We start from the raw sequence: 21564 nt of genomic DNA on the forward strand, positions 1-21564 counted from the left end.
TAGTCGGCGACCCTCTTTCCTTGCAGGCGGGGGTTGCCTCTGTGGCGGATGCGCTGTATGACTTAGTCCGTATCTCTGCTCGTAGTATGGTTTCCTCCATTGTGGCCAGAAGGTTTTTGTGGTTGCGGAACTGGTCAGCGGACTTGTCCTCCAAGGCGCAGCTTTGTAATCTCCCCTTTCAGGGAAAGCTCCTGCTCAGAGAGGATTTGGACCAGTTGAAGAAGCTCTTGGGGAGACCAAAGGGCAGAGGTTGCCGGAGGATAAGAGACCAAGTAAGAAAGTGTTCCCGTCACAAGCTTGTTTTAGAGACTCACGTCGGTTTCGCGCCTGTAAACCAGCTTCTCCTCCCGTGTCCAAGCTGAGCCCCGGTCATCAGCAGCCTTTTCGAGGGGGTCATCGGGCGTCCAGAGATGGTGCAGGCCTGGGCTCAGGAGGCGGCAAGTCTGCCCAATGAGGCCAGGAGTTTCCACCCTTGCGTAGAAGCTGTAGGATGCAGATTATCCAACTTCTACGAGGAGTGGGAAAGGATTACCTCGGACCGGTGGGTCTTGGAGGTGTTCAGGCATGGGTACACTCTAGATTTCTTGTGCCCAGTCAGAGACGTCTTTGTCGAGTCTCATGTTGTTTCGTGCAGCAGGAGAGAAGCGGTATGGGTAGAAATCCCTTGTGTGTAGGGGAAGACTATAGTGATAGGAGTATACTACCATCCACCTGGTCAAGATGGTGAGACGGACAGTGAAATGCTAAAAGAAATTAGGGAAGCTAACCAAATTGGTAGTGCAGTAATAATGGGAGACTTCAATTACCCCAATATTGACTGGGTAAATGTATCATCGGGTCACGCTAGAGAGATAACGTTCCTGGATGGAATAAATGATAGCTTTATGGAGCAATTGGTTCAGGAACCGACGAGAGAGGGAGCAATTTTAGATCTAATTCTCAGGGGAGCACAGGACTTGGTGAGAGAGGTAACGGTGGTGGGGCCGCTTGGCAATAGTGATCATAATATGATCAAATTTGATTTAATGACTGGAAAAGGAACAGTGTGCAAATCCAAGGCTCTCGTGCTAAACTTTCAAAAGGGAAACTTTGATAAAATGAGAAAAATTGTTAGAAAAATACTGAAAGGAGCAGCTACAAAAGTAAAAAAATGTCCAAGAGGCGTGGTCATTGTTAAAAAATACCATTCTAGAAGCACAGTCCAGATGTATTCCACACATTAAGAAAGGTGGAAAGAAGGCAATGTGAAAGGGTTTGGATGGAAGTATAAAGGTTTCTACCACTAGCAGAATTAAAACTATTACCAGGGAATCCTGCTTGGAGGAAAACCCCTTACTTAAATCCTCCCTTTTACCCTTCTTGCCTCTAGACAAAAAGTTTATTGTTTAATTTCAGAGATATGTGTTCTTATCTACTACAGAACTTCATTCACCAATAATTCATGCAGCACAGCATGCATTTAAAATAAGTTCTTGGAGGAGAAGTCCATTACCTGCTATTAAGTTCACTTAGAGAATAGCCACTGCCATTAGCAATGGTAACATGGAATTGACTTAGTTTTTGGGTACTTGCCAGGTTCTTATGGCCTCGATTGGCCACTGTTGGAGAGAGGATGCTGGGCTTGATGGACCCTTGGTCTGACCCAGTATGGCATTTTCTTATGTTCTTAGGTTCTTATGGTATGGGCGACGCTGTGGAGGTTGCTTGACTTGAACGCCATTTGTCCTGTCCCTCTTTCATAACAGGGCCAGGGATGGTACTCAGTATACTTCGTGATTCCCAAAAAGGAGGGCTTCTTTTGCCCTATCCTCATCTTGCAGAAGGTGAACAGGTGCCTGAGAGTGCCTAAGTTTCGAATGGAAACACTGCGCATGGTGGTTGCAGCGGTGTGCAAGGTGGAGTTCCTGGCATCTCTGGATCTGACGGAGGCGTATCTGCATATCCCGATCCGCCAAGACCATCAGAAGTTCCTGAGGTTCAAGGTGCTGGGTCGGCATTTCCAATTTTGGGCTCTTCCTTTTGCCTGGCCACCGCACCTTGCATGTTTACCAAGGTGATGGGGGTAGTGGCAGCAGCGGGATATTGGTGCACCCATATTTGGAAGACTGACTCATCTGGGCGAAGTCTTGGGAGGAATGCAAGAACTCAATTCAGAGAGTGATGAGCACATTACGATCTCTCGGTTGGGCATCAATCTGTGAAGAGCCATTTGGTGCCCACGCAACATCTCGTGTGTCTTGGAGCGCTGTTCAATACTCAGGAGGGCAAGGTCTTTGTGGCGGCAGAGTATTGAAGTTGCAGACTCAGGTGAAGTGCCTTCTTAGTATGCGAATACCAACAGTTTGGGATTATCTTCACGTCCTAGGCTCTGTGGCTTCCACTTTGGAGTTAGTTTCTTGGGCCTTTGCACATAAGAACATGCCATACTGGGTCAGACCAAGGGTCCATCAAGCCCAGCATCCTGTTTCCAACAGTGGCCAATCAAGGCCATAAGAACCTGGCAATTACCCAAAAACTAAGTCTATTCCATGTTACCATTGCTAATGGCAGTGGCTATTCTCTAAGTGAACTTAATAGCAGGTAATGGACTTCTCCTCCAAGAACTTATCCAATCCTTTTTTAAACACAGCTATACTAACTGCACTAACCACATCCTCTGGCAACAAATTCCAGAGTTTAATTGTGCGTTGAGTGAAAAAGAACTTTCTCCGATTAGTTTTAAATGTGCCCCATGCTAACTTCATGGAGTGCCCCCTAGTCTTTCTACTATCCGAAAGAGTAAATAACTGATTCACATCTACCCGTTCTAGACCTCTCATGATTTTAAACACCTCTATCATATCCCCCCTCAGTCGTCTCTTCTCCAAGCTGAAAAGTCCTAACCTCTTTAGTCTTTCCTCATAGGGGAGCTGTTCCATCCCCTTATCATTTTATCATTCATACGTTAATGAAACCGGTCTGAATACGGATTACGGAATACGTTATGTCCCCATTTTGTACATTGTACTATATTGATTTTATTCTTGTTTGTTGTACATAAATTATAGGCCCTATAAATTCATTGTTTATGCCTTTCTCTACCCATGATCCCTCCCCTACCCTATCCCCTTATCCATTGTTTTATGCCTTTCTACCCCCGACCCCCCCCCCTTGGGTTTTTTTTTTTGTTTTTTTGTTTTTGTAACTCACTTGTTTCTTGTAAGGGCTTCTCCCTATAGTTACATATTTATTCTCAGTTTTATGTAAGGGCTCTGCCCATGAGTTATTGTTTACTGTGAACCGATGCGATGTGCAAACGAACATCGGTATATAAGCGACTTTAAATAAATAAATAAAATAAATAAATCATTTTGGTTGCCCTTCTCTGTACCTTCTCCATCGCAATTATATCTTTTTTGAGATGCGGCGACCGTTTTCAGTGTATAGATAGTAAGAAACTATTTTAGGTTTTGGAATTTTAGTGTTGTCTGTAGATGAAAGGGCTCCAGGTTGGGGGCTCAAACTTTACTCTGCTCATGTTGGAAGGGGAAGATATTTATGGTTTAATCTCATCATGGCTTGAGTACATGAAGGTGGCACATTATCTTAAGTAACACAGTGTCAGTAAAGCTTTTCTTCTGTCTCCATCTGCTGGTAGGGAGGCAAAACCCATGCATCTGGGCTGATCTGTGGTTTTCCAGAAACAAAAATTAGCAGGTAAGAACCAATGTTCCCATCTCTTTAGAGTGATTGATAGCAAACCAGCTTCTGAGCTATTATTATTGTCTTTTTCTGTTTGTTGTTAATTATTATGGGGTAGATTTTAAAAGGTTGTGTGTGGGCGTACATGTGTGCGCGCTACCCGGCACGCGCACATGTACACCCGATTTTATAATTTGCGCACGCAAGTTATAAAATAAGGGGTTGGTGCGCGCAGGGGGGTGCACAATTGTGCACCTTGTGTGCGCCGAGCTGCGCTGCGTTCCCTCGTTCCCTCCCAGGCCGCTCCGAAATTGGAGCCGCCTGCGAGGGAACTTCCCTTCCCCCTAAACTGACCTTCAAATCCCTTCCCCTAACCGTCACCCCCCCCCAGCCCTACTCTAAACACCCCCCCCCAAAATTTTTGTTTTACCGTTTGCGTCTGCCGGCACAGCGGCAAATATGGCCACTGTGCCGGGAGCCTGACCCCGCCCCCGGGCTGCCCACACCCCGCCCCCAGGCCGCCCCTTTCTGCAAGCCCTGGGACTTACACGCATCCCGGGGCTTTACGTGCGTCGCTGGGCCTTTTTAAAATCCGGCCCTATGTGATTATTTGTTCATGGTTATTTTATACTGTTTTTTATATTGATATGTTGGTACATCTAGAGTCTCTTGATTTTGGCATTGAATACATGAAATATAATAATCCTTTGAACCAGGTTAAGAAATTCTTGGAATCAGCTTGGAATACTTCAGACTTTGTGGAGCGTTACCGGAATATTTATCTGCGCCTGAAGAACGCCATGGAGGAGCTCTTTGGACAGCAGACGGCATTCGTCATGGCACTCCGTCATGGCTTTTCTGGGGCCCTCCTTCAGCTTTCCTTCCTGACAGCCATGCACGTGAGTAATAACCCCTTCCCCATCCCACAATACCCCTCCCCTCCCTAACAGGCAATCTTGCTAGTAATTACCCTCTCCTACCGCATAATAACCTATGCACCCTTCCTCGTCCCATAACACCCTCCTCCTTTCCATTGGCCATGAACACGAGTAATAACCTTCCCAACCCATAATACCCCGCCACCTCCCTGACAGCTATTACATAGTAACATGGTAGATGTCAGCAGAAAAGTGCTCCATCCAGTCTGCACAGCAGTCTTGGATTTTTTTTGTTTTTTTTAAACTCTCTTCTTAAAGTGGTAAAGGTTGCTCTGTGTTGGTTGCCCCAGTCAGTTACCCTCTAGTTATCCTCTGTATTTATCACATCCTTTTGAATTCCATTACTGACCTTATTTATTTTATTTATTTATTTGCAGTTTTTACATACCGACATTTGTTTAGTAACCTCGCATCGGTTTACAGTCAACAAAAAATTGCAGCAGTGCTAAATAACAGGAGGTTAGCACTAGTGCATTACAAATAATGAATAAACCAAGTAAAGAGGGGGGGTGGAAGGTGCAAAAAGATACAATAAGTGAATAGAGATGCAAGGTGTAATGCTATAGAGTGGGACATAGATAATTAATAAAACCTTATCCTCACCTCTTCTGGAAGGGCTTTCCGTGCATCCACTACCCTTTTTGTGAAGATAAACTCACTGCTATTGTTCCCTGACTCGATGCCCTTGAAATTTGATCTTTCTTAGCATACAGACGGATAAAACCAAGACCAGTGGTTTATGCACCTCTACCAGCAGATTGGAGATGGAGCAAAGCTGCAGTGACATCAGCCCGCCAGTGTTCTCCGTCTCCAGCAGATGGTGGATGTGCACCTCCTGCTGGGGATTGCTTTAAGTTTTAGAAAGAGAAAAAGAAAGAAATTTAATTTGCCCTGCTCTCCGAATGGTCCCTCTCTCAATCGAGAATTCCTGAGGTGATTTCTGTGGAACCTCAGATGAGTTTCTTGGTCCAGTAGCTGGTATTTCAGCTGCTGTGGACTCAGCTGTAAGAAAACAAAAAACAACCAACTGTGAAAGGCAAGTGGGTGCCTGAAGCCTGCAGCTGGAGACCGACCTTGTACTTATCTGGGATAGGCTGAGCTCAGGTAAAGAGTGGTTTAAAAAAAAGTGCTTGGCGCGCATTCCCACAGTCGTTCCCACCTCCAGTGAAGTTCAGGGGACAGAGGTAGCATGGCAGGTTGAGCAGCCCTTTTAGTTAGGCCCCACTCTTCTGGTTTGCCGCGTGGTAGGCCGAAGCAGTGTTTTCGCATGTTTTTATGTGCTGCAGACTGCCCTCTTCAGTTCCGTCGGATCGTGCTTGTGTGCCCATCTGTGCGGCCTGTTGGCGTTTGATTGAGCGCCTAGTTGGGCACTTAGCTGGGCACCTAGTTAGGTGTATAGGAGCACCTACTAGAGCGCCTAATTGTGCACGCACACACACGCTTTTTTGTGCATATTATCTGAGAGTCCTGAGGAAGATCAGGTTGGGCACTTCTATAGGCACAGTTTTTGTGCGCCTTATCTGTGAGCACCAACTTTTATTTTGGGGTGCACTGCTGTCAGTGTTTTAGCAGACTGATGGTGCACATAGCAAAGAAACCTAAGCACCTTGCCCTATGTGTTGCTTGTCATATTCGGGCATCTCAACCTGGCGATCCCTCGAATTTGTGTCGGCGCTGTTTGGAGGCTGAGGAGAAAGTACCTCCTTCTGATTTTACTAAGCCTGGTTTCTCCCAGCCTGGTGTGGGACTAGAAGAAGAGCTGTCAGGAATGTCACCTGATTTTGGAGCTCCCCTAACTGGTTTGTCAGTGGGCACAGGACAGTTGCCCTCTGGTTTCAGCATGGATCCTTCTGCCTTTTCTTCGGTAGAATTTTTTTTAAGACCACACTCCTTCCTTTAGGTGCAGTCCCTGGCCTCAGCCAATTTTAACAAGTCAGGATTGCAAGCTGTGAAATCCTACCCACCTGGGGCTTGTGGGTAAGCGATGGGGTACGCCTGGAGCCAGCCTTCCCGATAGGGATCCAGATGGCACAGATGATGAGAACGATTCTTACTCCCTGGAGGATGGGCAAATTCCTCCGGGATTGGAGATGTATAGAACTATATTGAGGTTCTTTCATAGAGATGAACTACTGGCTCTGATTTCCCAGACATTGAAGGTGCTGGGAGTACCTGGGGCTTAATCCATGTCTGAGCCAAAGAAAGATCCTATTTTGACGAAAGGCATCATTTCAAACATATATGTATGGCTAACGGGCTCGGCGCCAGTAGTGGCTCGATATCAACGGGAATGGGAACAGGATCTAACATTTCAGTGGACAGCAGCACAATGGAAACTATGTTTTGGATACATGATTCAACGCTCTATCTCGGCAAATTTAATGGAAACTAACTATAAATTGCTGTCCAGATGGTATCTAACCCCATTTAAATTACATAAAATTTACCCCAATCAGGGGGTACATTGCTGGAGGCAACGTGGCCAAGAGGGTACTTTTTTACACATTTGGTGGACCTGTCCAAAATTAGTGTCATTTTGGCAAAAGATTCAGACTATGATCTTTCAGATGCTGAACATTAATATCCTCCTACATCCGGAGATTTATTTACTATCTGCCTATCTGGCCAATTGGGCAGCGATGAAAAGGACCCTGATCCACCAAGTACTTAGTGTGGCTCGGCAGGAGCTAGCGGCACACTGGAAAAAAGATTGACTGCCAACCGTTTTTTCTGTAGCACACAGACTCTGGCAAATGCATTATTGGTACTATCTTAGAGCTCAGCAACAAAATACGATGGGGAAGCATGTATGAATCTGGGAACCCTTTCTCCTCTGGTATAAGATGTATTAAGGAGGCTTTGGTCGTTGGCAGCAAGGAGTTGCTGTATGATTGGGAACAAGTACCTACTTATATTAGAGTCCCATGGGAAAGGTATGGGTAGGACAACCCTGGCCCAGAATTGGGGGCTGAGAGGGGGTGAACCCCATAGAGATGACAAGCTCACGTACACCTCGAAAGTGGAGTCAGTAAGCATTTGGGGGTATGCGGTGGGGGGAAGAGGGGGGTGGGGATATGGGGAATAAAAAGAAACAGACACCAATGTAATGTGTTTAAAGTTTATTGCACTTTGATTATATATCACATCAATGTTCAAAGTTATTGGAATGTTTATATTGATTGTGTCAATAAACATTTAAATTAAAAAAAAAAAATCCCATTTTGATTTCCTTGTGTAAAGCCTCGTGCTTCTTCCTTATTACGGAGGCTATTCAAGAATTAATTGATCTTGAATGGGGCGCCCGGAAATTAATTTTAAAGGGGGACTGTACCCTCTGGATCCTGTTGTGAGAGAGCAATTATGTTTTCCGAAGGTGGATGCACTTTCGTGTGCTGTTACCAAGCAGACAGTTATTCCCGTAGAAGAGGGCATGGCCTTGAAGGATGCACAGGACAGGAGAGTTGAGGCTATACTTTTGCAGGCTTTTGAAGCAATGACAATGAACTTGCAGATAGCTTCCTGCTGTTCCCCGGAAACTCGCTCTTGTTTATTGCTCTCTCACGAAGAGAGCTGCCTAGTGACAAGCAAGGTGATCTCCTTGTTGCAGGAGCTCGGTTGGATGGTGAACCTGGCCAAGATCAGTCTTCAGCTATCTCAGTCGTTAGCAGGATAGGGATTTCCTGCCAGAGGGTCGTATTCAGAAGTTGTTGGCGCATATTGATGATCACAATATGTCCAACAGCATGATCCTGTCTATATTTGCTCGGATTGATAGCGGCAACCCTGGAAGAGGTGCTGTGAGCGAGGGTGCATATGCGTCCTCTTCAGCACACTCTGCTGTCTTGTTGGAGCCCACAGTCTCAGAATTATTCGATTTGGCTCCACCTGACCATGGAAGTCTCTCAACTATAGTGATGGTTAAAAGCAGATAATCTAAGAAAGGGGGTTTCCATAAGATCTTCGGACTGGCTAGTGCTCACAGCAGATGCGAGCCTCCAGGGTTGGGAAGCTCACTGTCAGAAGCTGATGGTGCAAAGGCGCTGAAGTGGAGAAGAGTCCCTCTGGACCTTCAATCGGTTAGAAACCCTTGTGGTCCGGTTGGCATGCTTGCGGTTCAGCAACAGATTGCAGGGTCAAGTGATCCAGATAATGCTAGACAATGCAACAACAGTGGCTTATATCAATTGGCAGGGAGGATTCAAGAATCTGCAAGTATCGCTGGAAATAGCCCAAGTTATGGTATGGGCGGAAGTGCATCTTCAGGAGATCTCAGTCTTGCACATTGCAGGAAAAGACAATGTAAGAGCAGACTTCCTCAGGAGATAGAGTCTGGATCCAGGAGAATGGGAATTGTCAAAAGGTGCATTTCAGCTAATAGTGGGTCGCTGGGCCTTTCCGTTTCTGGACCTGCTGGCGACATCTCATAATGCGAAGTTTCCTCGATTTTTCAGTCACAAGAGAGATCCAAAGTCCTTGGGCATTGATGCCCTCATGTAGGAGTGATTGGAAGGCAAGCTGCTGTATTCTTTTCCCCCGTGGTCCATGTTGAGCAGAATGGTTCGGAGGGTTAAGAAGTGTCAGTGGGATGGTGCTTCTGGTGGCACCAGAGAGTCCCAGGAGACCATGGTATGCAGATCTGTGAAAGCTTCTGATGGACTCTCCCCTCCAGTTTCCGTCGCATATGAATCTGCTATAGCAGGGGCCTGTTCTTCACGAAGATCAGAATTGATTTTGTCTTACGGTATGGCCTTTGAGAGGGCTCGGTTGCTGAAGCGTGGATATTGTACTGCGGTGATTGCTACGAGCAAGAAAGTTCTTCACTTTCTTAGCCTATGTGCGGGTTTGGCGAGTGTTTGAGACTTGGTGTGGAGATTGAGGGGTGGTTCTTTGTTTGGTTAAGATTATGCTCATTTTGGAATTTTTTCAGGATGGATTGAATAAAGGGTTGGCCCTTAATTCCTTAAAGGTACATGTGGTGGCTCTTGCCTGTTTTTGAGGACAGGTGAATGGTGGGCCCTTGTCGGCTCATCCAGATATGGCCCGTTTGCAGTTATCGGTGCCCTTGTGGAGTCTTAATCTAGTTTTGGATATTTTTTAGCTGGTCCTACTTTTCGACTGATGTGTAACCTTTCCTTGAGGTTACTGACCTTATAAACGGTGTTTCTTGTGGAATTTGTTCTGTGCAGAGAGTTTCTGAACTACAGGCCTTGTCTTACCGGGAGCTGTTTCTATGAGTGACTCCAGGGGCGATACAACGGTGTACTCTTCCTCCTTTTTTGACAAAAGTGGTCTTGGATTTTCACTTGAATCAGTCTATTTCCCTGCCATCACTGGATGTGCAAGCCTGGGAGGAGGCAGCCTTTGCACGTGTGGTTTTGACTAGACTGCTGGCAGCTTCCTGCCCTGTTCGGAAGCTGTTTTGGTAAATCCCACTGGTTTGGGATTCACCTGGAAATTAGGTAAGTAGTAATTTCTCCTAATGACCCTTTGTTGTACAGTTTTCTTTCCATTAAAAAAAGTTTTGATTCCTGTACATTATTAATACCTTTCAGATATTTAAGTCTGTATCATATCACCCTGCCTCTCCTCTTCTCCAGTGTGTACATATTTACGGCTTTCACTCTCATCTCATAACTCTTTAGGCACAGACCCCTTTCTCTGGACCACTTCCATCCTCTCTCTATCCTTTTTGAGATGAGATCTCCAGGATGAGCACAGTACTCAGATGAGGCCTCACCAAGGACCTTTACAGGAGCATTATCACCTCCTTTTTCCTGCTGGTTATGCAGCCCCGCATCCCTCTGGCCTTAGCCGCTGCCTTGTCACATTGCTTCGCTGCCTTCAGATTGCCAGACACTATTACCCAAGGTCCATTCAGATTGCCAGACACTATTACCCAAGGTCCATTCAGATTGCCAGACACTATTACCCAAGGTCCATTCAGATTGCCAGACACTATTACCCAAGGTCCATTCAGGTTGCCAGACGCTATTCCCCAAGGTCCGTTCAGATTGCCAGACGCTATTCCCCAAGGTGCCTCTCCTGGTCCGTGCACATTACAGCTCCTTTGCATTTCTGCAGCCCTAATGCAGGACTCTCCACGTCTTGGCATTGAATCCCAGACAAATGTTCTACCACTCTGAGCTTTTTTAGATCACTTTTCATTGTTTCTACTCTTTTAGGGGTGTCCACTCTGTTTAACGATCTCAGTGTCATCTGCAAAAAGAAAAACGTTTCCTTCTAACTCTTCTGCAATTCCACTCACAGAGGTATTGAACAAAATCAGTCCCAGCACTGAACCTTGGGACACTTTACTTATCACACTTCCTTCCTCAGAGTAGGTTCCATTTATGTCTTCTCACTCTTATCTGTTAGTTAACCAATTTGTAATCTTTTTCACCACCTTGGGACTCACTTCCAGGCTTTTCATTTTGTTCATGAGCCTCCTGTGTGGACTGGTGTCAAAAGCTTTGCTGAATCCAGATAAATCACATCAAGTGCCTGTTTTTCATTTAATTCTCTAGTCACCCAATCAAAAAACTGTCTGATTCATTTGAACCGACCTTCCTCTGGTGAAAGCATGTTACCTCGAATGCTTTAACCCAGTGGATTGTAGAGCGTTCGTTATCTCCCTGTCTCCCCTTTCCTCCGGGGTGTACATGTTTAGATCTTTAAGTCTATCCCCTCGTGCTTTAGAAGGAAGACCACTGCCCATGTTAATAGCCTCCCTCTGGACCCACTCCATCCTGTTTCTATCCTTCTGAAGGTGCACTGCCAGCATTGATGCAGCTCTTGGGTTCCTTGATGTTGCTGCCTTTGATGCCAGTACCAGTGGGCTTGACCTATGAAACCTGAAATGCTTCTTTATAAGCTCAAGTTGGCACGGACTCCCCCTGGGGTCACAGTTGCGCAAAGATGAGTCCTCCAGATATTGTGGTTGGCCCCCCAGGCAGTGGACACATTTATCATGGGGATCTGTCATAGACATTTTCTTCCTGCACAGGGGCCCTTATTGTAGCTGCTAGATGCCTTCTCTTGTAGCGGCATCAGAGGAAAAATTAACAAGGCGAAATCAAAGAACTCAATGCTGGATTATAAGCGTGCCTGGTACTGAAAAATAAAGGAAACTTAAGAAACTGAAAAATGTACCAAGAATGATGTACGGGCTTGATGAAAATACCATGCGGCCCTACAAGACAAGTCCTGCACCACTTAGGAGGTAGAATTTTCTTCCTACCAGCAGAAGTGACCAGAACTGCAACCTGTGGACTCCATGAAAAAGACGAGATTGCCTGTCAATATATTGTGCTGCATATACAAAAAGGGCATGCTCAAAGTTTCTAGAAACTTTCAAATCAAACTCCATGCCAGGCTCCATCTGGTGATGTCACCTATGTGTAAGGTCTTCAGAGAAAACAAAAAAGTCAAAGAAAAGAAAAAAATAGTCATGCAAAAAAAAAAAAAAAAAAGATACAGATTTCCTGGCTCCTAAAAATTTTTGTCTGCTGCCTCAAAGGCTGATGATTAAAAAAAAAAAAAAGGCACCTAAATTTGGGTTCCTAATTTCAGCCAACTTAAGAGCTTGAAAATTCACCTACATTTAGTATCTTAATTTGCCAAGACTCAGGTGCTGAGACTGAAATTCAGAGCCCTCCCTGCCCTCAAATCCATCCTTCCCTGTAATTATCAGTCCAGACTCCTGGGTTTATGCACCCCTGCCAGCAGATGGAGACAGCGAAAGCTTCACTGACACTACTTGATAAGCCCTGATGCTATCTGCATTTCCTCAGTATTTCTCTTGCCTCCAGCAGATGGCGAATTTTTGTTTTTTGTGGTGAGCCTTTCCTCCCGGGGTGTTTGGGTCCTGGTGGATCTTGCCTTGCTTGGTTGAGGTGGATGAGCTGGAGGTCTGTGATCTTTTTGTATGCTCGCATTGTTAGTGCGTGGGGTGTAAATCTGGTGGTCCAGATCCCTCCCCTTCACGTGGCTGTAGGCTCAGGGCGGCTGGTAATTTTTTCTTTTGCTCAACTTGCCTTTCTTCCTTTTAAAATTCTGGATTCAGCCTTTCTCTTCTTCTTTTTTGCTTTTTGCTGAACCCAAGCCAGACAGCTCTGTGTTCCATGCTAAAGAGAGGCTGACCAGATTTATAAAGTTGTTTTGAAAAAAAAAAAAAAGAGTAGCTCTCTCCCTCTAGCCCCTGCTAGTTTTAGTGGGTGGACAGGCTCCGTTCATTTTCTCCCGATCAAGGTGTTGCTCGGGGTTTGGCAGGGGAGTTTTCCCGCTAATGAGAGAATGGTTCATGACCATGTTTGCTGTGTGTGTGGAGCAGTGCCGGCACGGCTGAGCCACTTAGGTCTGTGTGCGGCCTGCATTTCGGGGGGGAGGGACCATCGGAGCCCCCAGCGACTGCAAAAAGTATAAAGCATCATTCAGGCTCTCTCCCGAGGGCTCTTTTGAAATGCAGCCTGCGGCAGGCCTCCAACTTCCTCTGACGCGAGAACGGCGGCCATTTTGGCTGCCCCGGCAGTGCTGTCCGCTCACACAGAAGAGGGGTGTTTTTTTGCCTCCGCGACTTTCTCCGGTCCACCCAACCACGGTAGAAGGGCGGGGTGGCAAATTTACTTAGATCTGCCAGTGCCTGCATCCACTGATTCTGCACCCACACAGCTCCCGAAGGCTCCTCGTGCTTTCTCTGCAAATTTTGTCCTCCTGCTGCATGAAGCTTATTTAACTCAGCAGGCCAGTCTGGTAGCCAGTCTCACCCTCTTGGGGTCTGAGCGTCCCTCCTGGGCCTGAGCAGTCCTGTGGAAAAAGGCCTCCATTGGGACAGGGTTTGCGGCATCCTGTGATGATGGTGAGAACTTGGATGACTCCGTTGGGTCACAGGAGGACCCCGGGACACAGGAGACATTGTTGTCGCCGGACCAGGTTGATCCAGATGACGCTGTCTTATCTGAGAGAGATTATTTTATTTATTTATTTATTTATTTATTTAAGGTTTTTTTATACCGGCATTCATGAACTCGTTCACATGTCGGTTTACAGATAACAGGGGTGCGAATAATACAACCAAACATAAATAACGTGATGAAGAGAAGCAGTTACAATTAACAAGGGCTAATGAACTGGGAATGTAAGAAATAGAAAGAGATAGAGGAGGTTAATTATATACAAAAGTACAATATAAATATGGCGTCTCATATATACAGTCTCTGAGTAGAGAATTTATTTGTGGTGCATATTAGGTAGAGTTCGGGAAGGCTTGCCTGAAAAGCCATGTCTTGAGTCTTTTCCTAAAGGTTAGGAGACATGGTTCGTTTCTGAGTTCTGGAGGGATGGAGTTCCATAACGGTGGGCCTGCAGTGGAAAGGGCTCGGTCTCTTAAGGTGCTGTGATTAGTGGTTTTCGTGGGTGGAACAATGAGGCATCCTCTGTAGGCTTCCCTGGTCGGTCTTGTGGATTTGTGTACGCGGGGAGGAATTTGTAGATCGATTGTGGTATGTTGGTGAATGATTTTGTAAATCAAGGTGATGGATTTATAAATGACTCTGAAATGAATTGGTAACCAGTGGAGGTCTTGTAGCACTGGGGAGATATGGTCTCTTTTCTTAGTGTTTGTCAGTAGACGGGCTGCTGCGTTTTGGACCATTTGGAGCGGTTTTGTGTATGAGGAGGGGAGGCCAAGTAAAGTGGAGCAGCAGTAGTCCAATTTCGAGAAAATGAGGGCTTGGAGGATGGTTCTGAAGTCTTTGGCGTGGAAGAGTGGTCTTATCCTTTTTAAAACTTGCAGTTTATAGAAACAGTCTTTGGTGGTTTTATTGATGTGGGCTTTGAAGTTCAGTTTATTGTCGATTAGCACACCTAGATCTCTCACATGAGTGGTTTGTAGGTTGGTTGGCAGAGAGGTTGTGAGATTGTTATCAGGAGTTATGAGTAATACCTCAGTTTTGGCGGAGTTTAGTACCAGATTTAGGCTGTTGAGGAGGCTTTTGATTTCTAGGTGACAGGATTCCCAGTATTCAAGGGTTTTTTAGTATGATATCTAGAGGATGATATCTAGAGGATATTCCAGTCTCAGGGGGAGATTACCCCAAAGTACTCTACTTGTTCAGGAAGGAGTTAGGCCCTCTGATTCCTCATGCAGTCTTTTTGGATGGGGAGCAGTATGTCAGCGGAAGAAGCCTCATGATCTGTCAGTCGTTTTGAGACCAGAGTGGTGAGGTTGGCATTGCTTGCCTTTCTGCCGTTGGTTTGAGGATGGACAATGCGACGACCGTAGCATACATCAGTTGGCAGGGAGGAACCAAGAGTAGAATGGTGGCCCAGAAGGATCAAGAGGTAATTCTTTGGGCCGAACAGCACTTGGCTCAGATAGCGGCCTCACACATCGCATATGTCGAAAACGTCCAAGCGCATTTTCTAAGTCGCAGGTTGCTAGATCCAGGGGAATGGGAGTTGTCCGAGTTAGCGATGCAACTCATCCGAGAAAGGTGGGGCTGTCCCCATGTGGATCTAATGGCGACTCGTCTCAACACAAAGGCATCTCATTTTTAAGCTGAAAGCAGGAATATGGAGCTGAGGGAGTCGATGCTCTGGTTCTACCCTGGCCTCGGGGAGTTCTGCTTTACATATTTCCCCTTTGGCCTCTGGTAGGCAAGGTGTTGCATCAGAAAGAGAGACACCCAGGCGAAGTGGTGAAGGTAGCCCCGGAATGGCCATGTCGGCCGTGGTTCGCGTATCTGGTCAACATGGCAGTGATGGACCGTTGTGCCTCAGTCATCTTCCTCGTCTCCTTCGGCAGAGTCCCATATTTTCAGATCAGGCAGATCGCTTTTGTCTAGGGCTTGGCTTTTGAGAGGCAGCATTTGAGACAAAAAGGGTACCCAGAGGTGGTTATTACTACTCTCCTACAAGCTAGACGGTGTCTACTTCGTTGTCCTATGTCTGAGTCTGGAAGGTTTTTGAGGCATGATGTATATCCAAAGGCGTACAGGCCTTACGATCTTCGGAGCCTCACATTTTATCTTTCCTTCAAGAAGGTTTGATCAAAGGCCTAGCTTTCAATTTTCTCAGAGTTCAGGTGGTGACTCTGGTTTGTCTGCGGGGTAAAGTTGAAGGTTGCTCGTTGTCCTCGCATCCCAATGTGGTCCAGTTCCTTAGGGGGGTTAAAAATCTGTGCCCTCTGGTAAGGAGATTTTGTCCATCCTGGAAACTTAATCTTGTTCTCAGGGGATTGTGTTAGGCCTCTTTTGAACCTCTCCGCTTTTGAACCTCTCCGCAGAGTGACGCTTAAGGATTTGACTTTAAAGGTCGTCTTCTTGGTAGCCATTTGTTCTGCGAGAAAAATTTCCGAGTTGCAGATCTCGGACCCAGGAATGTCCTTGCAGACGGTACCTTCGTTTCTTCCGAAGGTGGTATCCGCTTTTTATGTTAATCAGACAGTGGAGCTTCCGGCTTTTCTGGATTTGGATGCTTCTACACCTCATGCATAGGAGCTTAGGTTGTTGGACGACAATAGGGCTTTGTTGAGGTATCTCAAGGTTACGAATGATTTTAGGAGATCTGATCATCTTTTCATTTTTTGGAGTGGTTCAAAGAAAGGTACCCAGGCTTCTAAGACTACCATAGCGAGGTGGCTTAAGGAAGCTATTGGGTCGGCATACATTCTTAAAGGGCGTCAGGTTCCGGAAGGGTTGAGGGCTCACACTACTCTGTCTCAGGTGGCTTCGTGGGCAGAGGCCCAGCTGGTTTCTCCACAGGAAATTTGTAGAGCGGTGACTTAGAAGTCGCTACATAACTTTTCAAGTCACTACCATCTGGATGTTGGGAATTCGGAATGTCTGACATTTGGCAACAGTCTTGCAAGCGGGTCTCTCCAGGTCCCACCCTCAATAGAAAGCTTTGGTACATCCCAGGAGTCTGGATTGATCTGGGTATCAGGATCTGAACATCATCCGCATATATAAAATGCGGAAGGGCTAGCTTTGAGAGGAGATGGCAGAGGGGGGAGGAGGTATATACTGAAAAGTATAGAGGCGAGGGAGGAGCCTGTGGTACACCTTGTGTGAGATTGGTTGGTTTAGATATGCAGTTTCCAATTTGAACACTATATTGTCTATCGCACAGGTAAGACTGAAACCAGTGGAGTGCAGAACCAGAAATGCCAATGTCAATCAGGCGTTCTATTAATATATTGTGGTTGACTGTATCAAACGCAGAAGAGATGTCAAGAAGTATCAAAATATGTGAAAGACCTTTCTCTAAGCTTTTTAGGATGTGGTCGGAGAGTGAAATGAGTAAGGTTTGTGTGCTGTGGTGTTTGCGAAAACCATATTGGGAGGGTAAGAGAATATTGTGGTTCGTCCAGATAGTCTGATAGTTGGCGGTTGACTGATCTTTCTAAGATTTTTGCGATGAGGGGAAGGTTGGAGATGGGGCGAACGTTGGCTAGATCGGAGGGGTCAAGGATGGGTTTTTTTAAATAGGTTTTACTATGGAATGTTTAAGATGTTTAGGTACATTGCCAAGCGAGACGGATCTGTTAATGATGTTCGAGATGGGTTTACTGTGTCCTATTCTCCATAGCACAGAGGTTTCCATCTCATTCACTGAATCTCTGTAGGTATAAAGGTTTCCAGCTGTGTACCCTCAGTTGCTGTGTCCTGTTCTACATAGCACAGAGGTTTCCATCTCTTTCACTGACTCACTGGATCTCTGGAGGTATAAAGGTTTCCAGCTGTTCCCTCAGTTATTGTGTCCTTTTCTCCATAGCACAGAGGTTTCCATCTTTTTCACTGACTCACTGAATCTCTGTAGGTATAAAGGTTTCCAGCTGTGTTCCCTCAGTTATTGTGTCCTTTTCTCCATAGCACAGAGGTTTCCATCTCTTTCACTGACTCACTGAATCTCTGGATGTATAAAGGTTTCCAGCTGTGTTCCCTCTATTATTGTGTCCTGTTCTCCATAGCATAGAGGTTTCCATCTCTTTCACTGAATCTCTGTAGGTATAAAGGTTTCCAGCTGTGTATCCTGAGTTAGTGTGTCGTATTCTCCATAGCACAGAGGTTTCCATCTCTTTCACTGACTTGCTGGATCTCTGGAGGTATAAAGGTTTCCAGCTGTGTACCTTGGGTTACTGTGTCCTCTTCTCCATAGCACAGAGGTTTCTAGCTCATTCACTGGATCACTGTGTATGCTTTTCTGTAGGTCAGTGAGCAGTTTGCCCGTTACATTGATCAGCGGATCCAGGAAAGCTGGATGGACTCCTCCAATAGAGAAACACTGAGACAGCTGCAGCAGTTTCTTGAGCCCATGCTGTTCCTATCTGGCCTGGAACTCGCCAACACTTTTGAACATTTTTACAGGTAAGACCTTTGTTCCCTGTCTCCATCTCAACTATGGTCATTCTCTTCCACACAAATAAAGTGCTAGCACTGATAATAGAGTGTGGAATGTCTTCTTGACTAGGAGACTGGTTACTGAGTATGCTGCTAATCTGTCCCATGATGGTTTTCCAGAATACCGGAAAGATCCGGCTGGAGAGTGTTTTGCTTGTCTCTCCCCTGATGCTTTGTGTTTCAGGTATTATCTGGGAAGACAGTCTCTTGACCCAGGGAAAGGTCAGGCTGGAGAGTGTGGTGCTTGTCTCTCCCATGATGCTTTGTGTTTCAGGTATTATCTGGGAGACCATCTTGTGACCCAGGGAACAGTCAGGCTGGAGAGTGTGGTGCTTGTCTCTCCCATGATGCTTTGTGTTTCAGGTATTATCTGGGAAGACAGTCTCTTGACCCAGGGAAAGGTCAGGCTGGTGGAGAGTGTGGTGCTTGTTTCTCCCATGATGCTTTGTGTTTCAGGTATTATCTGGGGGACCGTCTCTTGACCCAGGGAAAGATCTGGCTGGAGAGTGTGGTGCTTGTCTCTCCCATGATGCTTTGTGTTTCAGGTATTATCTGGGAGACCGTCTCTTGACCCAGGGAAAGGTCAGGCTGGTGGAGAGTGTGGTGCTTGTTTCTCCCATGATGCTTTGTGTTTCAGGTATTATCTGGGGGACCGTCTCTTGACCCAGGGAAAGATCTGGCTGGAGAGTGCTGTTATTGATAAGATTGGCCTTTGCTTTCCTAACCGATTCCCACAGCAGATGTTGAAAAATGTGAGCGAGTCGGAAGAGCTGCAGCAGGAATTTCACTTGTTCCAACTGCAGCAGCTGGATAAGAGGCTGCTTGATGCGGAGAAGTTGGACATGACTGATGATCAGATGGATGATCAGGTGAGGGATTGGCAAAGGGTGTAAGGTAGCAGAAAAAGGGTATGAAGGAGGACTAGGAGAGCAGGAGTACTGGTTTGGGGATAAGCACAGTGAAAACCTAGAGACAAGGAAGTGAGGGTAGAGCGAGAGATCGCCTGGGTTCTATGGTATTGTAACAGGACTAAAATTGGAAAGATTAGATGGCCCTAAGGGTTTTATCTGCTGTTGTGTTCTTTTTTTTTTATTTGGGCAGAAATGGGACAGGTGGGTGAGAAATAGCACGTAGAGAAGGAGCTACTAAAGAAGAGTAGAGGTGGAGGGCATGGGAGTGAACTAGAGAAGGAGAAGGTGAGGAAAGTGAATGAGAAGAGTGAGTGGAAATGGGAGGTGAAAATGGGGAGAATGACAAGTAATGAAAGGAGGAAAGACTGGGAGGAAGCAATCGTGCGATGGAAGTTGGGATATTAAAGGAATATAAGATTACATGAGGAAATGAGCTAGACAAGAGACAGTAGCAGCTCTGGTGCATAAGCAATGATCATTAAAACTTGGCAGCCAAAGCCAATAATATGTTTTTCAGACTCTGGAATGTACTTTTAGCTTTTTTTGGGTGATTTGATGATAATTTTTCCTTCTAGCCTTTTTTGTTGATTTTTAGATATCTGGGTCATGTTATGATATGAATATCATGTCAGGATCACCTGGTAATTTGCTTGCCTGATGTTAAGGTGGCAGACCTTGCACGTCACCTAGATTGGATTTTAGACGGTGCTGGGGAGGAGCTGGCTGTTGTGGTGCATGTTGGCACCAATGACATGGGAAGGTATGGGAATGAGGTTCTGGAAGCCAAATTTAGACTTTTAAGTAGAAAGCTGAAATCTAGAACCTCCAGGGTGGCATTCTCTGAAATGCTCCCTGTTCCACGTGCAGGTCACCAGAGGCAGGCAGAGCTCCGGAGTCTCAATGCGTGGATGAGACGATGGTGCAAGGAAGAGGGATTCAGTTTTGTAAGAAACTGGGGAACCTTTTGGGGAAGGGGGATACTTTTCCGAAGGGATGGGCTCCACCTTAACCAGGTTGGGACCAGGCTGCTGTTAATAACCTTTAAAAAGGCGATAGAGAAGGTTTTGAATTAGAGAAAGGGAGAAAGCAGACAGTCGCTTAGCAGTGCATGGTTCAGAGGGAGGCATGTTCGAAGGATACTAATGAAACAGGAGAGTTCCCTGTACGTACCTGGATCAGTCCAGACTGCTGGGTTTTGCCTCCCTTCCAGCAGATGGAGACAGAGAAAAACTTGAAGAGCACCCCTCTTAACCTGGTGTGCCACCTGCATCTCCTCAGTATTTCTCTGTCTCCAGCAGATGGAGGTATTTCCAACAGAGAGGTTCCAGTAAAAGAAAAGTAATCCATGTGCCTATAAGTAATGGACTACCTGAATTAAAAGATTCCAAATTATCCCTGTCAACTGAAAAATAGTTTATTAATACAAATAGAAAACACAATTTTAAATGTCTGTATTCAAGTGCCAGAAGCCTTAAGATGTAAGATGGTAGAGTTAGAATATAGTACTGAATGAAGAGGTAGTCACAATTGGTATCTCAGAGACATGGTGGAAGAAGGTTAACCAAAGGGACAGTGCTGTACCAGGATACAAATTATACCACATTGTCAGGGTGGATCAACTTGGGGGGTGGGGTGACGCTTTATTTTCGGGATGGCATGGAGTCCAACAGGATAAAGTTCCTGCAAGAGACTAAATGCAAGGTAGAATCTTTATGGATAAAATTCCCATGTGTATTGGAGAAGAGTATAGTGATAGCAGTATACCACTCTCCACCTGGCCAAAATAAAACAGATGATGGTAAGCTAACCAATTTGGCAATGTAGTAATAATTGGAGTTCCCTGTACGTACCCGAATCAGTCCAGACCGTGGGTTGAGCCTCTTGTCCAGCAGATGGAGACAGACTAAAACTGAAAGGGTATCCTATATCAGGACAGAGCCTACCCTGCAGCCTTCAGTATTTGTCTGTCTCCAGCAGATGGATCAGCTCACCCTGCGGTTCCCTAATCTTGGCTACTTAGCCCTTTCCCTGTTGGGTTTCTTTCTCTCTTAAGGCTCAAGCAAGTACCACTTTATTTAAAAAAAAAAAAGAAAGAATTGTGCATACGCGACCATTACAGAGAGCTTTGCTATCCCGCTGGCAGCCGGTGTCGGCCCAGTTTCACACGGTCCTCCCGCTTTCAGCCTCTACCATTGCCGACTTGCAGTGGTGCTTTAGCTCCCTCATCTTCTGCGAGGAATGCCTCTTCAGACTCCACAGTGGATGGTAGTCACCACAGATGCTAGTCTCTCCGGCTGGGGAGCAGTCTGCCAGTCTCAGACCACGCAGGGAGTCTGGGCCCCAGTTCAGTCCCGCTGACACATCAATCATCTGGAGGCCCGGGCGGTGCGTCTGGCTCTACAAGTGTTTTTGCCCCTGATCCGTGGCAAGGCGGTGAGGGTTCTCTCCGACAATTCCACCACGGTAGCTTATATCAACCGGCAGGGGGGCACTCGGAGTCGCCTGGTGGCTCTGGAAGCCATCTGGCTCTTTGCTTGGGTGGAGTGTCACCTGGATTGCCTGGCAGCCTCTCACACCGCGGGAAAGGAGAATATGCAAGCCGATTTTCTCAGTCACCAGCGTCTTGATCCCGGAGAA

General features: G+C 46.1%; 1 protein-coding gene across 1 annotated transcript in view; it reads left to right on the forward strand.

The window, feature by feature from the left end:
- LOC115086658 (cullin-9-like) overlaps positions 1-21564 on the forward strand; it is a 582584-nt gene that overhangs the window by 336005 nt on the left and 225015 nt on the right. The window contains exons 23-25 of the mRNA XM_029592817.1: positions 4398-4580; positions 17826-17983; positions 18654-18885. Of these exons, the coding sequence (XP_029448677.1) occupies positions 4398-4580; positions 17826-17983; positions 18654-18885 (573 nt within the window). The remainder of the gene's footprint in view (positions 1-4397; positions 4581-17825; positions 17984-18653; positions 18886-21564) is intronic.

The sequence above is a fragment of the Rhinatrema bivittatum genome, chromosome 3 (genome assembly GCF_901001135.1).
Source record: "Rhinatrema bivittatum chromosome 3, aRhiBiv1.1, whole genome shotgun sequence".
In the NCBI taxonomy this organism is placed as follows: Eukaryota; Metazoa; Chordata; class Amphibia; order Gymnophiona; family Rhinatrematidae; genus Rhinatrema; species Rhinatrema bivittatum.